Raw genomic sequence first — 18071 nt, forward strand, 5'->3', positions numbered from 1 at the left:
ATTTTATTTAACTAGGCAAGTCAGTTAAGAACAAATTCTTATTTACAATGACGGCCTACCCCGGCCAAACCCTAACCTGGACGACGCTGGGCCAATTGTGTGCCGCCCTATGGAACTCCCAATCACTGCCAGTTGTGATACAGCCTGGAATTGAACCAGGGTCTGTAGTGATGCCTCTAGCACTGAGATGCAGTGCCTTTGACTGCTGCGCCACTTGGGAGCACAAAGATCTACCTCTATCACTCCAGTATCCTTGCACATTGTAAATATGGTACTGGAGCTGACTGACCCTGTATATAGTGTTCTTACTTACTTTCTCATGTTCTTCTTATTTCTTATTTTTTATTTCTCGTGTGTTTTTGTTCTACCTTATGTTATTTCTTATTACATTGTTATTCATTACAGTTTTGTTGGGTTTAGAGCTTTGCAAGAAATAATTTCCCTGGATTTGTGCATGTGACATTAAAAACGTGAAACTTGTTACTTGCATGTCCATTGATTAAGTTGTTTGATATCCACCAGGCGTCGCACTATCATAAAAAAATATGCTTTCATATCAGTCCTGTAAGATAATTCGCCTTTGAAGTTGCCTAGGTTTGAGTGGTTTAAAATAGATCACCTTTAACATGTGTTTAGCCAGGCCTATACTACCCTGCGGCTTTTCCTCACCCATTCGTATTCTACATTGTTAAATTGCTAGTTGTGTGTTATTTTAGGCCTACCCCATCTATTCCTTCTTTATTTATAACCCCTCCCCCTCTGCTTCATTAGCTATATCACCGCCAACTGACTAGTGAAAGTCAATTAAAGCGTCGGGGGGAAACTGTTTACACTCGGTTCCTTGTTCTATTCCTTGACTTGAGATACTCGCTCAAGCGTGAAAGCTGCATGCAGAGGGGTGCGTGCGCGCAGTCGTAAAGAAAAAGGAAAAAGAGGATAAATACTTCGCCATAAATCGTGGCAAGCCGTCTCATATTTACACGCAAACAATCCCCTAAAAATAAACATACAAATTTACACGTTTAAATGTTTACGAAATGCAATTATTTAAATGTAATATTTCGGTAATGACAAAAGTCCTAAAAATACATTTGAGGTAGGCTACTCTAAATGAAATGCCACTGTGTATGTTATGGTAAAAAAAGAAGAGAAGGGAGTGCAGGAGGGAATACGACAGAGGAAAAGGAGGGGAATATAGAGACGGCAGATCTAGGACCCGTCTAAATTGTTTACCCCTATCGTAATCTTAGCACATGGAAAATAAAACAAACTGACACCAGATCAGTGTACTCTCTGCGGTCCGTTCCATACCACACCAATCGGGACGTACACGATAGAGAGGAAATCGTGTTCTTCGCCAGTCCGAACACGCCACTAGAATTCATTGAACATACTGCGAGAAAAAGAACGGTGGTAAAAAGAAGGCTAGGAGAAAGAGAAGGTGGAAGCAAAGAAGGGCTTAAAAATATATTTGGTTGGGAGCGGAGGGCGCATTGGTTCGCAAGGAGAAGATTAGTGATTCAAATAATTTCCTAACATTTTCTATATTGGGCGGAGAAAAAAAGTATCGTTAGCTAGCTAGTTAGCTACTGTTACGAGGTAGCGGAATGTGTAGCTAGCTAATTAGCAAGAAATTTGTGTTTTGTATTTACTTGGTTTACGTGTTCTATTGTGACTATTTTTCTAAGGCTAGTAATTGTGTGAAATGTGCACGAGCCACACATGGTCATGGTGTTCTGTATTGATTAGACAATAACAATCTAGCTAGCGGTACAATACATTTGGCCGAGAAGACCAGCTACAATCAGCTATTTGCACATTCAAGGAATAGCATTCCTTATCCCAGAATAGGGAAGAAGTCAAAGGTAGCTAGACTTGTAAGTGTAGACTAGCTGCCGTCCAATGTTAATGTCGACCGACGTCGCATCCATAATGTTACCCGTTACTCGGGGAATGATGGACCGGGAAAAGGACATTGATACAGCAACCGGTCCCCACGTGAACACGACCGGGGGTCCAGCAGCAGTAGTCCGGGGAATGAAACGAGGGGATCCTGAGCAAACAGCTGCAGCTTTGACTGAATTAGTAGGAGCAGAGTGCAAACGGCCAAGGATAGACGGGACGGTGGGTGTTGGTGACATTGGACAGGTAAGGAGTAGAATATCAACAAATTAAGCCAAATTGTTGTTTGTTTCCGTTCGATGTGCTGTTTTCATTGAATGTGTACAACATTGTAACCCCTGTATTAAATGATTTCATTTCAGTAGCACGTTACGTCTATTGTTTCAAGAACATCATGATTCTGCTGACAGGCAGGCCCACCTATCAATAGCATGCCTCGTCGCATCAACTGCAGTAACGAACGTGCGGTAGAATTACAATCTAGGTACTAAACGTGTCTTGCACATTGCTCTGTGCTCGTGGCAGCTAGACTAACACCATGATTATGGCCGAGACAAAGGTAATATGATAGCCCACAGTTTATCGGCAATGACAGTTAAGCTACAGCATAGATCCGACGATACACAAGGGCCGTTCATGCATTTACGTGCACTGCACTTATGTACACACTGATATTCCCGCCTTTACCATGATGGTCTGTCTTTGTCGATGGGCATCACATCAAAGCCTCCGATACAGGAGGGTACCTGCATTGGGAACAGTAATTTGTGCCAGTCCCCCTGGTCTGTGATTGGAGCTAGTTGCTAAAAAGAGGAGAGAGACAGGAGGTTGGGGGAGGGGTCATTATGGGAGAGACAAAGAACAGACCCCTTTTCGTGAATAAGGGAGTAGGAAGGAAAGGGGTTTAGGATACCTTGCCTCTAGCTATGGGCCTCTCCATGACTTGACTGCTGATACAGCATAGCAACAGTGCTCTGCTCTTCGGCTAACCAGTGATATTACATGCACATACAGTATCCGTAAGCATCATTGAAAATAGCTGACATAGTGTTTTTGTTTGAGGCAGCAGTCAAACATGGTTCAGGGTCAGCTGTGGATAATTGAATCCTGGGGATTGGGAAAATGCTTTAATTGGTACTGCTGCATATCTATTGCAATGACAAATGGGCAGGCCATGTTCCTCACACCATATAATGGATGAATGGTGATGACAAAAGGTTACGTGTAGATGGTGTGACAATGAGAGGTGCAACAGGATCTCGCTGCCAATCACTTATATTGATCTTCTGCCGTTGTGGGTCAGGCTGGAAATACGCCCACAGGATAGAGGGAAGAAACAGGAGGATAGAAGGCAGGATATACACTATGAGAGAGAACATTAATACGAGAGAAGGAGAAAGATGTAGAAAAATCCTCTATGCAGCTTAGGTGAGGTTTGACGATAACTAAAGGTAAAAATTAAGAAATTACAATGGTGGTGCTTAATGTTATTAGACTGGATTACATCATCCAGTCCTGTAGGTGACATCATGTTCAGTGCTGAGAAGATGAGTTCACTAAATATTTTTGGTGCGGCGATGGATAGCTATTTGATATTCATTGCTACCCAGAGGACAGGATGGGTAACAGCCTAAATCATGGCTGACATATTAAATGAGAGAGGAGTGTCCTCATCTCCATCCTCTTCTTTTGTTTCCGTCATCCTCCCCCTAAGGCATATTTCCAGATTGCTAATTGACTCCTGGTCCATAGAATTTGAGTGTGCACTGCCAGTGAGACAAACCTCCCCACCCCTGCTCACTGTCCCAACCGTTCTCTCTCTCTCTCTCTCTCTCTCTCTCTCTCTCTCTCTCTCTCTCTCTCTCTCTCTCCCCCCCCCCCCCCACTATGCAGTATTGATGTGCCCTAGACCAGCCTGATAGTGTACAGTGTGCTGTATATGCCTCCCTCCGGCTCCCCGAGAGCAGATTTATCCTATCGTTGGCAGTAAAGAGGCTTTGTGTCGCGCTAAACGAGATCAAAGCTCATTTAGGAGAGAGCATTAACCAGACTGATCGCTTCAAGGGGAGGACAGCAAAGGTGGGAGAGGGTGGGCAAGTGTTGAGGGGGAAACTACGATATAAACAAACCATTAAAATGATACAGTTTTGCACAGATAAGCTCCAAAGGTGCAGTATTCTATGAAACTATCAGGCTACCAGGGAATGTTGACTAGTAATTGCGGGAACATTGGCTGTCATTAAAACCCCAAAGAAAAAAGTAGGAGTTATAATGTGCAGCACACTAGTGGACACTCACTAATGGTTGTCACTGAACTTTGAGCGCAATGCAGCGGTGTCACCTTTGACCTTTCACCCCTTGAGATAAGCTCAAAATTCTCTTCAAGATGTTGCTCAACACAACAGTGCTCAAACTTTTTCCCCCTTTTTTTACAGTCCGTCACTCATTTAATCAGATGCAGGGCCTGCCACTTACACTCACATGTTAACTCTGGACACTGGTTATTGTTGTCATGTTGTTGTCACCTCCCCTTCTACCCCGCTGCCCCCAAACTGTCATATGTACTTCCATCTCCGCCCGCGAATGTCTCCCTGTCGGTAACGTTGATTCATCCTGTCTTCTTTCTCCTCTTTTTGTCCCCTCTGTCTGAGCCCTCCATCCCTTCTTCCCCATCCCCCTCCTCCCTCACCATCTGTTGACCTCATGCCATTTTGCCCTCCTCCCTCCACTGCTCTCTTTTTCTGCCCATTTGCTCCAACTCTCAACTTTTTAACTTTTCCTAAAATAGAAAGTCGGGGAGAGAAAAACCCAGCAGAGCAACGCCCTTTAGTAGAGCATACAGAGAGAAAGTCACTGTATGAGGTGTGTCTGTACATTTCTGATCCATATAGTCTGGAACTCCTGGCCCTCAGAGCAGCCACACCTCATAACTACCCCTCTACTGTAAATGTGTGTAATTAATACCAAAGTGGATGGTACCCTGTTAAATTACTGTCTGTATCTGCATGAAAGAGGGTCTCATGACTTTCGTTGAGCGTAATAAAAGCTTGAAAAACTTCAAACTCAAAGCAGGCCTGATATGCATACTTGGCCAAAGCGCCATATGCCCCGCAAAAGAAAGTGTGTGTATGTGTGTTTTAACAATGAGTATCAAGTTCAGACCCCCTCCCCCACCATTTAAGGAAATATAAGTCACATGACATTCTTGGAGTATGAGTCATTGTCTCCATTTCTTGGTCTCTTCTTTTTGCTGTATTTTTCACTTCTTGTCTTTGTCTTTCTTAATCCCCACATTCTTCCACCCCTTTCTTTCTCTCCTAATTTCCATCTCACTCTCTTGTTCTTTCTTTTTCCTCCATCCCCCATTCGTCTCCCTCCCCCTTTCCTCCAGACAGATTGATTCCAGATGTTACCAAATTCTTCTCCTCTCCCTCCCCCTGTTCTAACCTAAACTCCTCCCTCTTCATCCTGCCTTTCTACTAGAATTTTTTTTTTTTTTTTTTTACTGCAACCTTGTTATGTATTGAATCGTGTGGGGTAGTTCTGGTTTCCAAGTGATGCGCTACATTGTTTTCCCACTGATGGTGCCTTGTCAGTTACACTCACTTGGGTTTACATTGCCATTGCCAGCGTCCTTTCAAATGTTCAGTGTGTCGCATCTTCATCAGTTCTCCACTGTCCAGCCTTTGAAGACTACCAGTGTTTTTACCTCGTGTGTTGCTGAATACAGCACTGTCCGTTCGGCGGCTCTCCCACTTTAATGCGGCGCACTGAGGAGTGTGTTCCCCCAGGGGATGAGGCACGAGGGGGAAATTGGTTCCAGATGAAACAGGAAGTGGATAGGGGGAGACAAAGAGAGGGCTGTTATATGCAGGAGAGGGAGCCCGGACACTGCTGGGCTGAATAGCATACACCTCACTCCTCTGGCATGGGTCATGTATGCTATAGTCTGTACTGTCCAGACAGCATCACACATCACTCTGTCACTCACTTCTGCTGCTCACTACTTAAACGCTCTCTGTGCCCCGTCAAGTGTTGTCCCTCTCTACTTGTTTGATTGACCTCATTCCCCTTTCCCCTCCCTGTTTTTGTTCTGTTGATTCAGTTTTTCTGTGCTCTGTTTTATTTACTTAACAAATAAGGAACACTCAAAATGTGCACTTATAAATCATAACAATTTTCATCAAAATACAGCTGTAGACAGAAGTCAAAGATCAAACATATTATAATCAATTATTATAATACATCAAACATTTGGTGCAGCCCTATCATGACCCCAATTTGACCCCATCATTCCCCCCTTTGAGACTCACCCAGAGTCTCACACCATCAATCATAATATTCTCCTCTGAAATGAAACAGATTTGGCAATCCCCCGGATCCATTTGATCCCAGGGATGGCCTGCTAAAGGGAGAAACAACTCCTGAGGTTCCTGGAATGCTGGTGGTGGTGGGGTGAGTCTGTCTATACTCCCATTCCTCCTTCTACCACATGAAGTAAGTTTGCTCCCTTCTTGTCACATCCTCAAATGTTCAACAGTATTTTTAGCCAATCACTTTATTATGCAGAAAGCAACAGCAAAGCACAGTAGCCCAACCAGAAGTGTAACAATCATGTCATTACCTTACCCATCACGTGAAAATACACCCTTAAACCAGTGTCCAATTTGTCAGATTTTCCCAGAGTACAACCTAATTTGGCCAGGTCATTGATAATAGCTGTCATGTTGTCACAGGAGTCAGGAAGCAACATGACACAGTAATCCTCATCGTCTATTCCAAGGGCCCTGCAGGCCCCTCTGTCTTTAGCCAATATGTGCCATTTCGTCTCTGGTCACTACTGCCTTCAAATTCTGCACATTTAGTGACAACTGAGTAAAACCCTGTACTTTCAAATTAGTAAGGGCCTGCATGGAGTATTTCAAATTGTTAATCCCCTTACCCTTTAGTTCAACTCCTGCACCTGAAAACATTACTAGGGCTGTCTCTACCTGAGACAGCACATGTCCATAAGCCTCATTATTTTGAGCCTATGCTCTTTTAGCTCTGCCATTCGATCTGATACTAATTTGCAGTGAACTGTTCAGCAGCTCAAAAGCAAGTAATGTTGCTACTGTCAGTTCAGTTTTCCCCAGATAATAACACCCTTTCCATCCCATGGGGAGGAACATGTAGCCTTTACCCCCACAGATCCAGAAATGATCCGGAGGTGTCCCCATGCCTTTGCCTATGTTTGACATATTTACCCAAGTTATCAATTGTTGCCCATCCAGTACACCAAAACTACTGGTATCCGTTTTTAGGTCTGTGTAAGACAGGCAAGTAGTGGTGTTTCCTACATCCACATTCCCAGAGTTGCAGATACAAACAGGGGGAGTTATTGTGGGTTTTAATCCTGTCAACACATCATCTACTACCCGTCAGATACTCCCTCCATTGTACTTTTGGAGGTCCTATGCATTTAATCAGCTGGGAAATGTTACCTGGTTGTTCGCTAGGAACCTTCGTCCACCTTTCCATTTACTCTCAATGGATCCACCCTCCTTAAATCCTTTAGCTGCATCTGAACTGTTACCTATTGACTTATTGGATAATCCTCCTTCCCATGCTGCTTCCTTCCCCCTAGTGACCAACATCAGAATCGTATAATTGCTTTTTCTTTGTCGAACCCTAGTATTGTTGATTAACATCCAAAATCATTCTTTCCAATTGGTACTACCTGGGTTCCCCACAGAAAGGCTGTGGAGGTGGGTTTCTGGAAAATCATTACCCGTGTGCCAGATGTGTTCCCCTTCCCCTGTAATCCTATGTCTGTCACTGCTTCCACCCATTTATTATTCTCCACATCCCCGTCCACAAAGGGAACGAGTAGGATTTGGAGAACAATAAATACCCTGCATGTGTGTTTCCATGGTTGAAATGTTCTTGTTTCACAACCATAGTGTGTGTATGATGGTGTCCTCGACATCTGTTGACTCTTCAGGTTCTGTGGCTGAACCCTCTGTTGGTTCTTCTGGCCTTTGGTCTCGGCCCTCTGGCTGTGGTCTTCCCCGTTTCTCCTCTGGCTGTGGTCTTCCCCGTTTCTCCTCTGGCTGTGGTCTTCCCCGTTTCTCCTCTGGCTGTGGTCTTCCCCGTTTCTCCTCTGGCTGTGGTCTTCCCCGTTTCTCCTCTGGCTGTGGTCTTCCCCGTTTCTCCTCTGGCTGTGGTCTTCCCCGTTTCTCCTCTGGCTGTGGTCTTCCCCGTTTCTCCTCTGGCTGTGGTCTTCCCCGTTTCTCCTCTGGCTGTGGTCTTCCCCGTTTCTCCTCTGGCCCCTCCTCATCGGTGGGTCTCAGCCTCTTTCCTCCTCTGTGTCCTCCAAGCAGGATGGTTTCCATCTTGGCTGGTTCCATTGTCTTTTATGGACTCGTAGTTTCACCCAGTCTCCTATACAGATGGTTAGAGCATCTGGATCCTCACCTGGGATCGGTTCTGCTGCTTTCCTAGTGTGAGAATGGAGAAAACTTCCAACAGAAGTTAGTTCCTTCATGTACTCAAGACGGTCACACTATGTCTCAGTTATGTCTATCTGTCGGTCAGTCATAGGTCTCACCCCTGGGGTGTTCATTGGTCGTCTTGTTAACATCTAATAAGGTGTACACCCAATACCTTTGTTAAGGCTGCTGCGCATTTTCATGAGGACAAGGGCAAGCATTCCACCCAGCTCATTTGTTTTTGATGGCAGGCTTTTGTAATCCTTCTTTGATCATTTAATTAGCCTCTCTGTAATCCCGTTACTCCACGGGTGATAGATGGACACAAACTTCTGGTCAACACCCATCATTTTGGCCACTTGGGCAACCACATCTCCTATGAGATGGGTCCCATTGTCTGCAGACAAACCTCAGGCACTCCAAACCCTAGTAAAATTTCCCTAACTAGCAATTTTGCAACTGTTCGCGCAACGCAGTTGGTAGTGGGATGGTTCCACCCACCTGGTAAACCTGTCAATTATCACCAGGCAGTATCTCTTTGTTTCTTTTCGCTCTACCATGTCTATGAAATCCATAGCAAGGTGGACAAAAGGTCCTTTTGGAGTGGGGAACTTCCCTGGTTGCAGTGGAGTTCCCTTGTCTATGTTATATAACAAACATGTTGCGCAACAGTAAATTAACTGTTTTTTGTTGTTTTTTCACATTTATTTATTTATTTATTTTTATTGCGTTGGTTAAAATTTTGGCAAAACCATTGGGCCAAAATCATCTCCTCCTAAATCCCCCCTTTGACGAATGGCTCAATCCATGAGCCAATCGGCAAATATTAAAGATCGTGGTTGATGGTAAACAGAGCATGCCAGACAAAAGATGTAGCCATAAGCCAGACCTGGGACAGAGAGAACACTCTCTCTCCCTCCACGCCTGGTGACTGAGAATACCAGCCTGATGCTGTTTCTCAGATCAGTAGTTTCAGATGACACAAACCAAACGATCAAAAATAAAATGCATGTGTGTGACAACGGGAAACAGCCAATTTGTTCACCTCATCAGCTATGCTGTTACCAATTCTAGCATAATCACACCAACCCGTGTGTGCCTCAACCTTAACAATAGCCAATGTGTTAGGTTTTCACATATCTTCAATCACCGGTTCAACATAAGGTCTGTTTTTAATAGGTGTGCCTGTGGTATTAGTAAACCCTCTTGCTCTCTAAACCCCACTAGCAAGTAAGGGCCTTCCCTTCCCCCAATTCACAAGCTGTTTTCAGCTAATAAATCTGTCTGTTGCGCTGATAAATGGTCTGGTATAACCTCTATATCACCTTCCACATCTACTTCAGCTAATCTTACGTGTCTTCCCTGTGCTTTGATCTATATAGGCAGATTCATCAACGAACAACACCATGTCAAGCAGTGGTACATCAAAAAAGTCTTTGTCCGGTACACATTCCTAGGCTGTCCCGATGTCCCTGTTATTGTTACTGATGATTTGCTCAGGGAAGCTCTCCAACAACTTGTCCAGGTTTGCCTAAACAGGAACAGTGAGCTTTAGTGTCTATTATAAATGATAGGTCATGTCCTTAACATTAAGAGTATCCATTGGCTCTTCTCTTCCATCATTGAATTCATACTGGAGCAGGGGAGTCGGGCGCCTTCATTGTTGATTCGGAGGGAAATAATAACTGTTAGTGTTGTGATTTCCCATTGGCCACGGCTGTCCTCTGTCATTAACTTGTCCTCCTTGTCCATAGGGCATAAGTGGCCCAGGGAGCATTTCCAGCTCAGGGCGAGTGGTACTGTGGCTGAGTTTCCTCTTGCAGACACAAAGTTTCCTCTTCCCCCGTTGTAACCTCTTCCTCTTCCATTTCCCCCACACTGCAAACTCACATGCCCCAACTGCCCACAGGTCCAGCATTGAGTGTAGTTCCATTCACAAAGGGCTCTGGCGGGTCCACGTCCTTTTCCAGTCCATGTTTGTGGGTCACCATAATGTTAAGTGGTGAAAAGCACAGACCCTTCAGGCACCAGGTTCACAGGTGTGACTGATGTGAATGTGGGGGAGCTGCAGGCTGTGGTTGGGGTGAGCCTGTAGAAACAACTTGAGCAGCCATCTAGGGTCTTGTCTTCCAGTCTGTCCCTTTATGTGGAGTGAGTTGGGGTGGCGAGGGAAACCCCCTACAGGAACTGTGCCTCCTTTTTCTCCCAGCACCATCATCCCCCATCACAGTGTCTGATACAAGGGCACTTCTTCCTCATCCCCTTCTCCTTGTCCATTCTTCCTGTCTGAATTATCTCCTTGACTAAATCCAACCTAGTCTTGTTGAATGAACCAGCCATTGGAAATCTGTGTTCTCCTGCCATCTCAGTCCAAACATGCCATTTCTTAAAAGTGAATGTACATTCCACAGCAGGAAACATATTTTGCATATATTCAACAGGCGTGATAGGCTTCATTGCTCCTATCTCCTCATTCTGGTTTGACTGTGCCACGGTGCTGCGGATTTTTATTTAGATAGTCTGCGTGTAATGATAATAGTGTAGGTGCCCTATGTTAGCCTATTATCTAACCTGCAATAATGTCAGTAGTGGGAGTTGTATCAGTTCTAACTATTTCCTCCACTGTCTTCTCATATGTCCATAAAACACAACCTCCTCCAGCTATTTCACTTAAAAGTCTCCTTATCTATCCACCTACAAGTAATTATAGGTCGTATTTCAACTAATCTAAAATCTGTTGAGGGTATTACTAGTTCCTCAGGGTGTAGGGTAATATACGTCTTATAGATCTTATCTTTATCAAACACAGCTTTTCTTATCCAATGACAGAACTCCTTCCTGCCGTCCTCACATCCAAAAATCCGTTTCTTATATTATTCCAATGTAATGCCTTTATCTATATACTGTTCCTCATCCTCCTCTTTATCAAAAATCTACTTCTAACGGCCCCTCAGTCCTCAGACCAAATAAACAAATCGAGAATTGGCTATCTCCTCACCCACTGCGCATTTCACTCACACCAAACAAACACATAAGGACAGACAACATTATTCCTATCTTCCAGGTTATCGCCTGTTTTCAGAACTTTCACGCTAGATACAGCTTCTGATCCTAACTACTCTTCAGTACCCTTCCGGAAGTTACCCCAGCACCCCCAACACGCGAGCTACTCTTCTTAGTACATATAACATATAACACACATTGACATACAACAATTACCACACATTCATTGTCTTATACATGCACATTTTAGGTTCCTTTGTTTTTACAATTACAAGAGGGAGGCGGCGCTTTTACATACCAGCGAAACACTGAACACCCACTTCTTATAAATTACAGACTTCGATATAACAGGTGTCTGCCTACCTTACAATTTGGTGATCAGAGAAGGGGGGTTCAGATTCCGTCCTGGAAAGCTCGCCAAATGTTGGTTCCGTTTTTCTGTGCTCCGTTTTATTTACTTAACAAATAAGGAACACTCAAAATGTGCACTTATAAATCATAAACATTTTTATCAAAATACAGCTGTAGACAGAAGTCAAAGATCAAACGTCACATAACGATCTGATGTCTCTCATGAGTTCTGCCCCATAGGAAAAGTCCAAGTTGCTTTTATCATGCTTGTAGTCAACCCCCTGTGATGTCATTACCTGCTACTCCTCAGACCAAGCCCATGCATACACAGCTATACAAACTTGCAAGAGATACAATAGTTCCAGTGTTTTCTAAGGCCTCAGCAGTAAAAGCCCATTCCCCCAAGTTGATTTATAGAGGTATGTCTGACTAGCCTCTTATCTCTTCTACTCCCCTGCAGGGCTCTTTGTTTATCTTTGAAATGCTTTCTCACAGACCCCCCATTTCTTTATAATAGGCAGAGACTTAAAGACTGTGGAACAATTCTAAAACCTTACAATGAATACATATATAGTTAATCTGTAGGTTAGGACCCTATAAATGTAGAGGAGGAGGGGTCCCATAGCCCCTCCCCTTCTATTAATACAACATATTATAATCAATTATCATAATACATCAAACATTTGGTGCAGCCCTATCATGACCCCAATTTGACCCCATCAGTTCTGCCACTCCCTCTCTCTACCACCGCCATGTCTCATTGTGGTGTGGCTGTGGAGCCCCATCCAGGGTTAGTGCAGTAAGCACAGCTAGCTTTCTGAGAAGGAATCTCTCCCGTGCTGTCGCCATGGCATCCTGAGTCAGGCCTTTCCCATGATTGGTTGAAAAAATGATAGTAGGGAGGGACCAATTCCCCCAGGAAGCAGGTTGGGGCAGAAGCAGGAGGTTACCTCTGTCTGTTTACAATGAAGAGGCCACAACCACCTTTTTACTACATTACACCAGCACTGGCTGCTCACTGAATGGAAGCTAATGGAGATAGTGTATGATTTTAAAATGAGTTGCTGACTCTCGTCTTTTAGCACAAACACAGTGGAAACATTCACCCTTTTTAACACGTAGGATGTTCCACCCTCCTTTCCCTGATTGAAAAGGCCGGAGTCTTGTTACTCTGCCTCTTTTCCCTGCACAGTGTACTGCTAGCATATCAGACGGGATCGCTGGAATCCTCTCTCCTTACTGTTGTCAATATCATTGTTTGGTTTAACTTTTCCCCTATGGTTCTATCCCACCCCCTCTCCCCCGTTCTTTTCCCTCCTCTTACATTGCCATGAACAATGGCTCTTCTGCCAGGGGGAGAGGGAGGGGTGACAGAAATAATCTAATTACAAGTAATTACAGATCAATTAACCACAACACTACATTCTGGGGCATGGACGGGGGAAGGGTCCGTTCTTTTTGTTGTTGCGGAGTGCAATTTGTTTTGTCGGCTGAATAAGGACCTGGCCTGGCTGCAGAATGATTCACCAGCTGCTCTACATGGTTGAGGCAGCGCTCCGGGTCTAAACCAAAAGAGTCATCATGTTAACTGTTAACTTGCATAATCCTTTGTGAAATGTTCCCCCTTAATTTCCCTGCTTCTTTCCTGCACCATACGTATTTTCATAAATGTATTGGTCTGTAGGGTATACAGCTAGGGCTGGGAACTGCCAGGGACCTCACGATACAATATTATCACCATACTTAGGTGCCGATACGATATGTAATGCAATTCTTACGATTCTATATGTGTTGCGATTCCAAACATATTGCTCACCATACGTCTGCTGCAGAGGGACTAGAGAGAGCCATGAGAAAACAAGTTTTGATAAAACTGCTAAAAACAAGCTGGAGAACAAGCTTTGAAGGAAAAGTACTGGAGTATTGGTGCAGGTACAGCACACTAGTACAAACATAATATTGCGAAATTGTCTAAATCATGTGATCGGCAAAAATGATATCCTGATATCTTACTGTATCCATTTTTCCCCCATCACAAGTAACAGCTAGGCTCTTTCTCCTCTGGAGCATATTACTTTGTTAGGGGTGAAGATGGGAGCTGAAAATAGACTTCATTGCAAAATGTTAGACTCATGTTGAGTCACATCACATTTTCCAAACCCTTAACTCTCTTTATTTTTATTTTTTTTAGAACAACGACCCTTTAACCCCAGGTTTCCTTGGATACCCACCTCACAGCCAGGTAAGAGTACCATCTTACTGAAGTCTCCTTTAATTTAGGTATAATTGATGGATGTATCGTGGAGTTTCATGAAACACGTTATAGTACTATTATAGTACTTCAGAAGGCCCAACACGAACAGCCTACAGAAACTGTGACAACATTTTCTCTGAATCAATTTGATCTGCCTGTCTGCTGTGCACATTTTTCCACAATCCACATTCCCCTGCTCTCTTTCTCCTTCTTTCTTTTAGTTTCTTGTGCTCTCCCTCCATATCGAGTGGCGCAGCAGTCTAAGGCACTGCATCTCAGTGCAAGAGGTGTCATTACAGTCCCTGGTTCGAATCCAGGCTGTGACACATCCGTCCGCGATCAGGAGTCCCATAGGGCGGCGCACAATTGGCCCAGCGTCGTCGGGTTTGGACGCGGTTTTAAATATCGGTTCCAGTAATGAGTACCTTATGTGCGCCAGACAGGGCTGTTTCTGACAGTCTCTTATCTGCCTGGGAGCAGCAGCACAGTGCTGTGTCTTCTGTCTGTTGTCATGGCTGAGATGTGAGTGCAGGTCTCTGGCAGAGCCACAGGAGGGGGGTGTTGGTCTGCCTGCCCTCCCACTCCTCTCAACATGATGGATCTCCACAGCTTTATCTCCATTATGTGTTTTTTCCTCCAACGTGCGTTCCTCCTCTACTCCTTTCTTGGGAATGCAGTTCGCTCGCTGCTTGTGCTGGAGAGAAAGGGGGTGGATGGAAAGTAGAAGAGGCAGGAGAGAGGGAAAGCGAGAGGAGGGGAGGATAGAGACTGAAGCAAGTGAGCCACCATATTGAAGTTAAGCTTTCTGTGGTGAGGTAATTTACAGGTTAGACCAGTGGTATTCAAAGTTGGGAGGGAACGGGGGAACTGCAGTGGGGTTGCCAAAATATATATTTTTATAAAAATTAAGAGTGCCTGCTATATTATGCTTGGTTTATTGTGTAGGACAATTTACAAATGTTATTTTTAAATACAATTTTATTGAGTAAATGTATTTGGTTTTTCTTTTAATATTGATAAGAGATGAAAATGTAACGAATTGAATATTATTTGTTGATGTAAAAATAATTTGACCAATGTTAGATTTGGTGAGAAATCCCTGAGAAAAAAAATGGGGATGCCAGAAATTCTTGCCGAGGGAATTGGGTCCCAGCTGAAGAAGTTTGAATACCATTGGGCTAGAAACATCTGAAATAACATGCATTTGGTAAGGTTGTTAAAATAGTTAGGTTCTCATGTGTTTGTTTGGATCATAACTTACTTATTTGATTCAAGACTAGTCAAATATACAACAAATGTTTGCTAGCTAGTTGTTAGTGATGTAATCGGGTACACAGGAGTTGAGCCGGTTGTCATGCAAAGGGTTGGAGGAGTTAGTCTAACTTACCTACACTCTAGCTGGAGTTCCTATGGGCTATTGTGTGTTGGTTGATCTGGCTGTAGGTTTGGCTGAGTCAATAGGGACAATGTTTATGCATTGTGGCTTAGCCGAAACCCTATGTATTTTGGTTTGTCTGGAGGTTGGTAGGGTCTGAGTCTAGTGCCCCTCCTCAGAAGCCATGATGGTTCTAGTCAGTCAGTATACAGTGACCACACAGTGCTGTATCTGCCTCTGCTGATATAGAAAATAATACGTTTGACTGTGGGGTCAGTAGTGTGTTGTGCATTTACTGCAGCAAAATCACATCCATACCTAGGACCACAATGGAAATAAGCCTTCTGGCTTTATTGTGTTTTCATCCTTAATTTATATGTATGTATTTTTGTTTCAAATCAAATTTTATTCTTCACTTGCTTCGTAAACAACAGGTGTGGACTAACAGTGAAATTCTTACTTAGGGGGCCCTTAATAATTTTAGTATTTTTTTAATTGAACCTTTATTTAACTAGGCAAGTCAGTTAAGAACAAATTCTTATATACAATGACGGCCTAGGAACAGTGGGTTAACTGCCTTGTTCAGGGGCAGAACGACAGATTTTTACTTTGTCAGCTCGGGGATTCGATCTAGCAACCTTTCGGTTACTGGCCCAACACTCTAACCACTAGGCTACCTGCCACCCAAGATTTTTATTTTATTTTACAGGTCAGTTAAGAACAAATTCTTATTTTCAATGACGGCCTAGAAACAGTGGGTTAACTGCCTTCGAACTTGCAACCTTTCGATTACTAGTCCAACGCTCTAACCACTAGGCTATGCTGCCGCCCCGATAATATCAACGTTGGCAGAGGAGGGATTCAAACCCACATCTCCAGAGAGCCTGAAGCCTAAATCCAGCGCCTTAGACCACTCGGCCATACTACCCAGTTTAATAACAATACAGAGAAAGACAATTGAGAAATAAAATAAAAATAAAACATGTATTAATAGATACAAAATGAGTAACGATCACTTGGTTATATACAACTGGTGCCAGTACTGAGTCGATGTGCAGGGGTGTGAGGTAATTGATGTAGATATGTACATATAACTAGGAATAAAGTGGCAGATAGCACATACGCTGCTGCTGCTACTGTTTACTGAGTCAAAGTTAGTGCAGAAAGGGTCAATGCAGATAGTCCGGGTAGCTGTTTGGTTAACTATTTACCTAACTATTTAGCAGTCTTATGGCTTGGGGGCAGTAGCTGTTCAGGTTCCTGTTGGTTCCAGACTTGGTGCATCGGAGAACAGTCTTGGGTGGCTGGAGTCTTTCACATTTTTTTTAGGGCCTTCCTCTGACACCGCCTGGTATAGAGGTCCTGAATGGCAGGGAGCTTGGCCCCAGTGATGTACTGGGCCGTACGCACTACCCTCTGTAGCGCCTTGCGGTTGCCATACCAAGCGATGATGTAGGCAGTCAAGATGCTCTCAATGGTGCTGCTGTAGAACTTTTTGAGGATCTGAGGGCCCATTCAAAATCTTTTCAGCCTCATAAGGGTGAAGAGGCGTTGTTGTGCCCTCTTCATGACTGTGTTTGTGTGTTTGGACCATGATAGATCCTTAGTGATGTGGACACCAAGGAACTGAAAGCTTTCGACCCGCTCCACTACAGCCCAGTCGATGTGAATGGGAGCGTGCTTGGCCCTCTGTAACCTGTAGTCCACGATCAGCTCCTTTGTGTTGCTGACGTTAAGGGAGAGGTTGTTGTCCAGGCATCACACTCATTATAGGCTGTTTCATCATCGTCGGTGATCAGGCCTACCACCATCGTGTCGTCGGGAAACTTATTGATTGTGTTGGAGTCGTGCGCAGCCACACAGTTGTGGGTGAATGGGGAATACAGGAGGGGACTAAGCACGCACCCCTGAGGGGCCCCCATGTTAAGGGTAAGCGTGGTGGATGTGTTGTTGCCTACCCTCATCAACTGGGGGTGGTCCGTCAGGATATCCAGGGTCCTTAGCTTAGTGATGAGCTTGGAGGGTACTACGGTGTTGAACGCTGAGCTATAGTCAATAAACAGCATTCTCACATAGATGTGTATTTTGTCCAAGTGGAAAAGGGCACTGTCTAGTGCAACAGAGATTGCATAATCTGTGGATCTCGTCAGGGTGGTATGTGAATTGGAGTGGATTCAGGGTGTCTGGGATCATGGTATTGATGTGAGCCATGACCAGCATTTCAAACCATTTCATGGCTACAGATATGAGTGCTACGAGACTATAGTCATTTAGACAGGTTACCTTGGCATTCTTGGACATACAAGTTGGTATTACAGACCAGGTCAGGGATAGGTTGAAAATGTCAGTGAAAACACTTGCCAGCTGGTCAGTGCATGTATGCGTCCTGGTAATCTGTCTAGCCTTGCAGCCTTGTGAATGTTAACCTGTTTAAAGGTCTTACTCACATCGGCTACGGAGAGCGTGATCACAGTTGTCCAGATCAGCTGGTGCTCTCACGCATGGTTCAGAGCATAGAAGGCATTTAGCTCATCTGGTAGGCTCACTTCACTGGGCAGCTCGTGGCTGAGTTTCCCTTTGTAGTCCATGATAGTTTGCAAGCTCTGCCATATCCGACGAGCATCAGACCCGGTGTAGTACGATTCGATCTTAGTCCTGTTTTGACTCTTTCGCCTGTTTGATGGTTTGTCAGAGGGCGTAGTGGGATTTTTTTTTG

The 18071-nt window shown here is 44.2% G+C and overlaps 1 protein-coding gene across 6 annotated transcripts in view; it reads left to right on the plus strand.

Moving 5' to 3' along the window:
- The first annotated feature begins 1162 nt into the window (after nt 1–1162).
- LOC106601175 (RNA binding protein fox-1 homolog 2) overlaps nt 1163–18071 on the plus strand; it is a 45857-nt gene continuing 28948 nt past the window's right edge. Inside the window, exons 1-2 of one of the 6 annotated variants that reach the window (XM_082971421.1) lie at nt 1163–2148; nt 13918–13968. In XM_082971421.1, coding sequence (XP_082827547.1) covers nt 1903–2148; nt 13918–13968 — 297 coding nt within the window. In that variant the 5' untranslated portion in view covers nt 1163–1902. The remainder of the gene's footprint in view (nt 2149–13917; nt 13969–18071) is intronic. The other 5 variants (XM_082971420.1, XM_045715165.2, XM_045715166.2 and 2 more) reach the window with 5 other exon arrangements.

Source organism: Salmo salar, chromosome 03, assembly GCF_965601325.2.
Source record: "Salmo salar chromosome 03, fSalSal1, whole genome shotgun sequence".
NCBI classification, from domain to species: domain Eukaryota; kingdom Metazoa; phylum Chordata; class Actinopteri; order Salmoniformes; family Salmonidae; genus Salmo; species Salmo salar.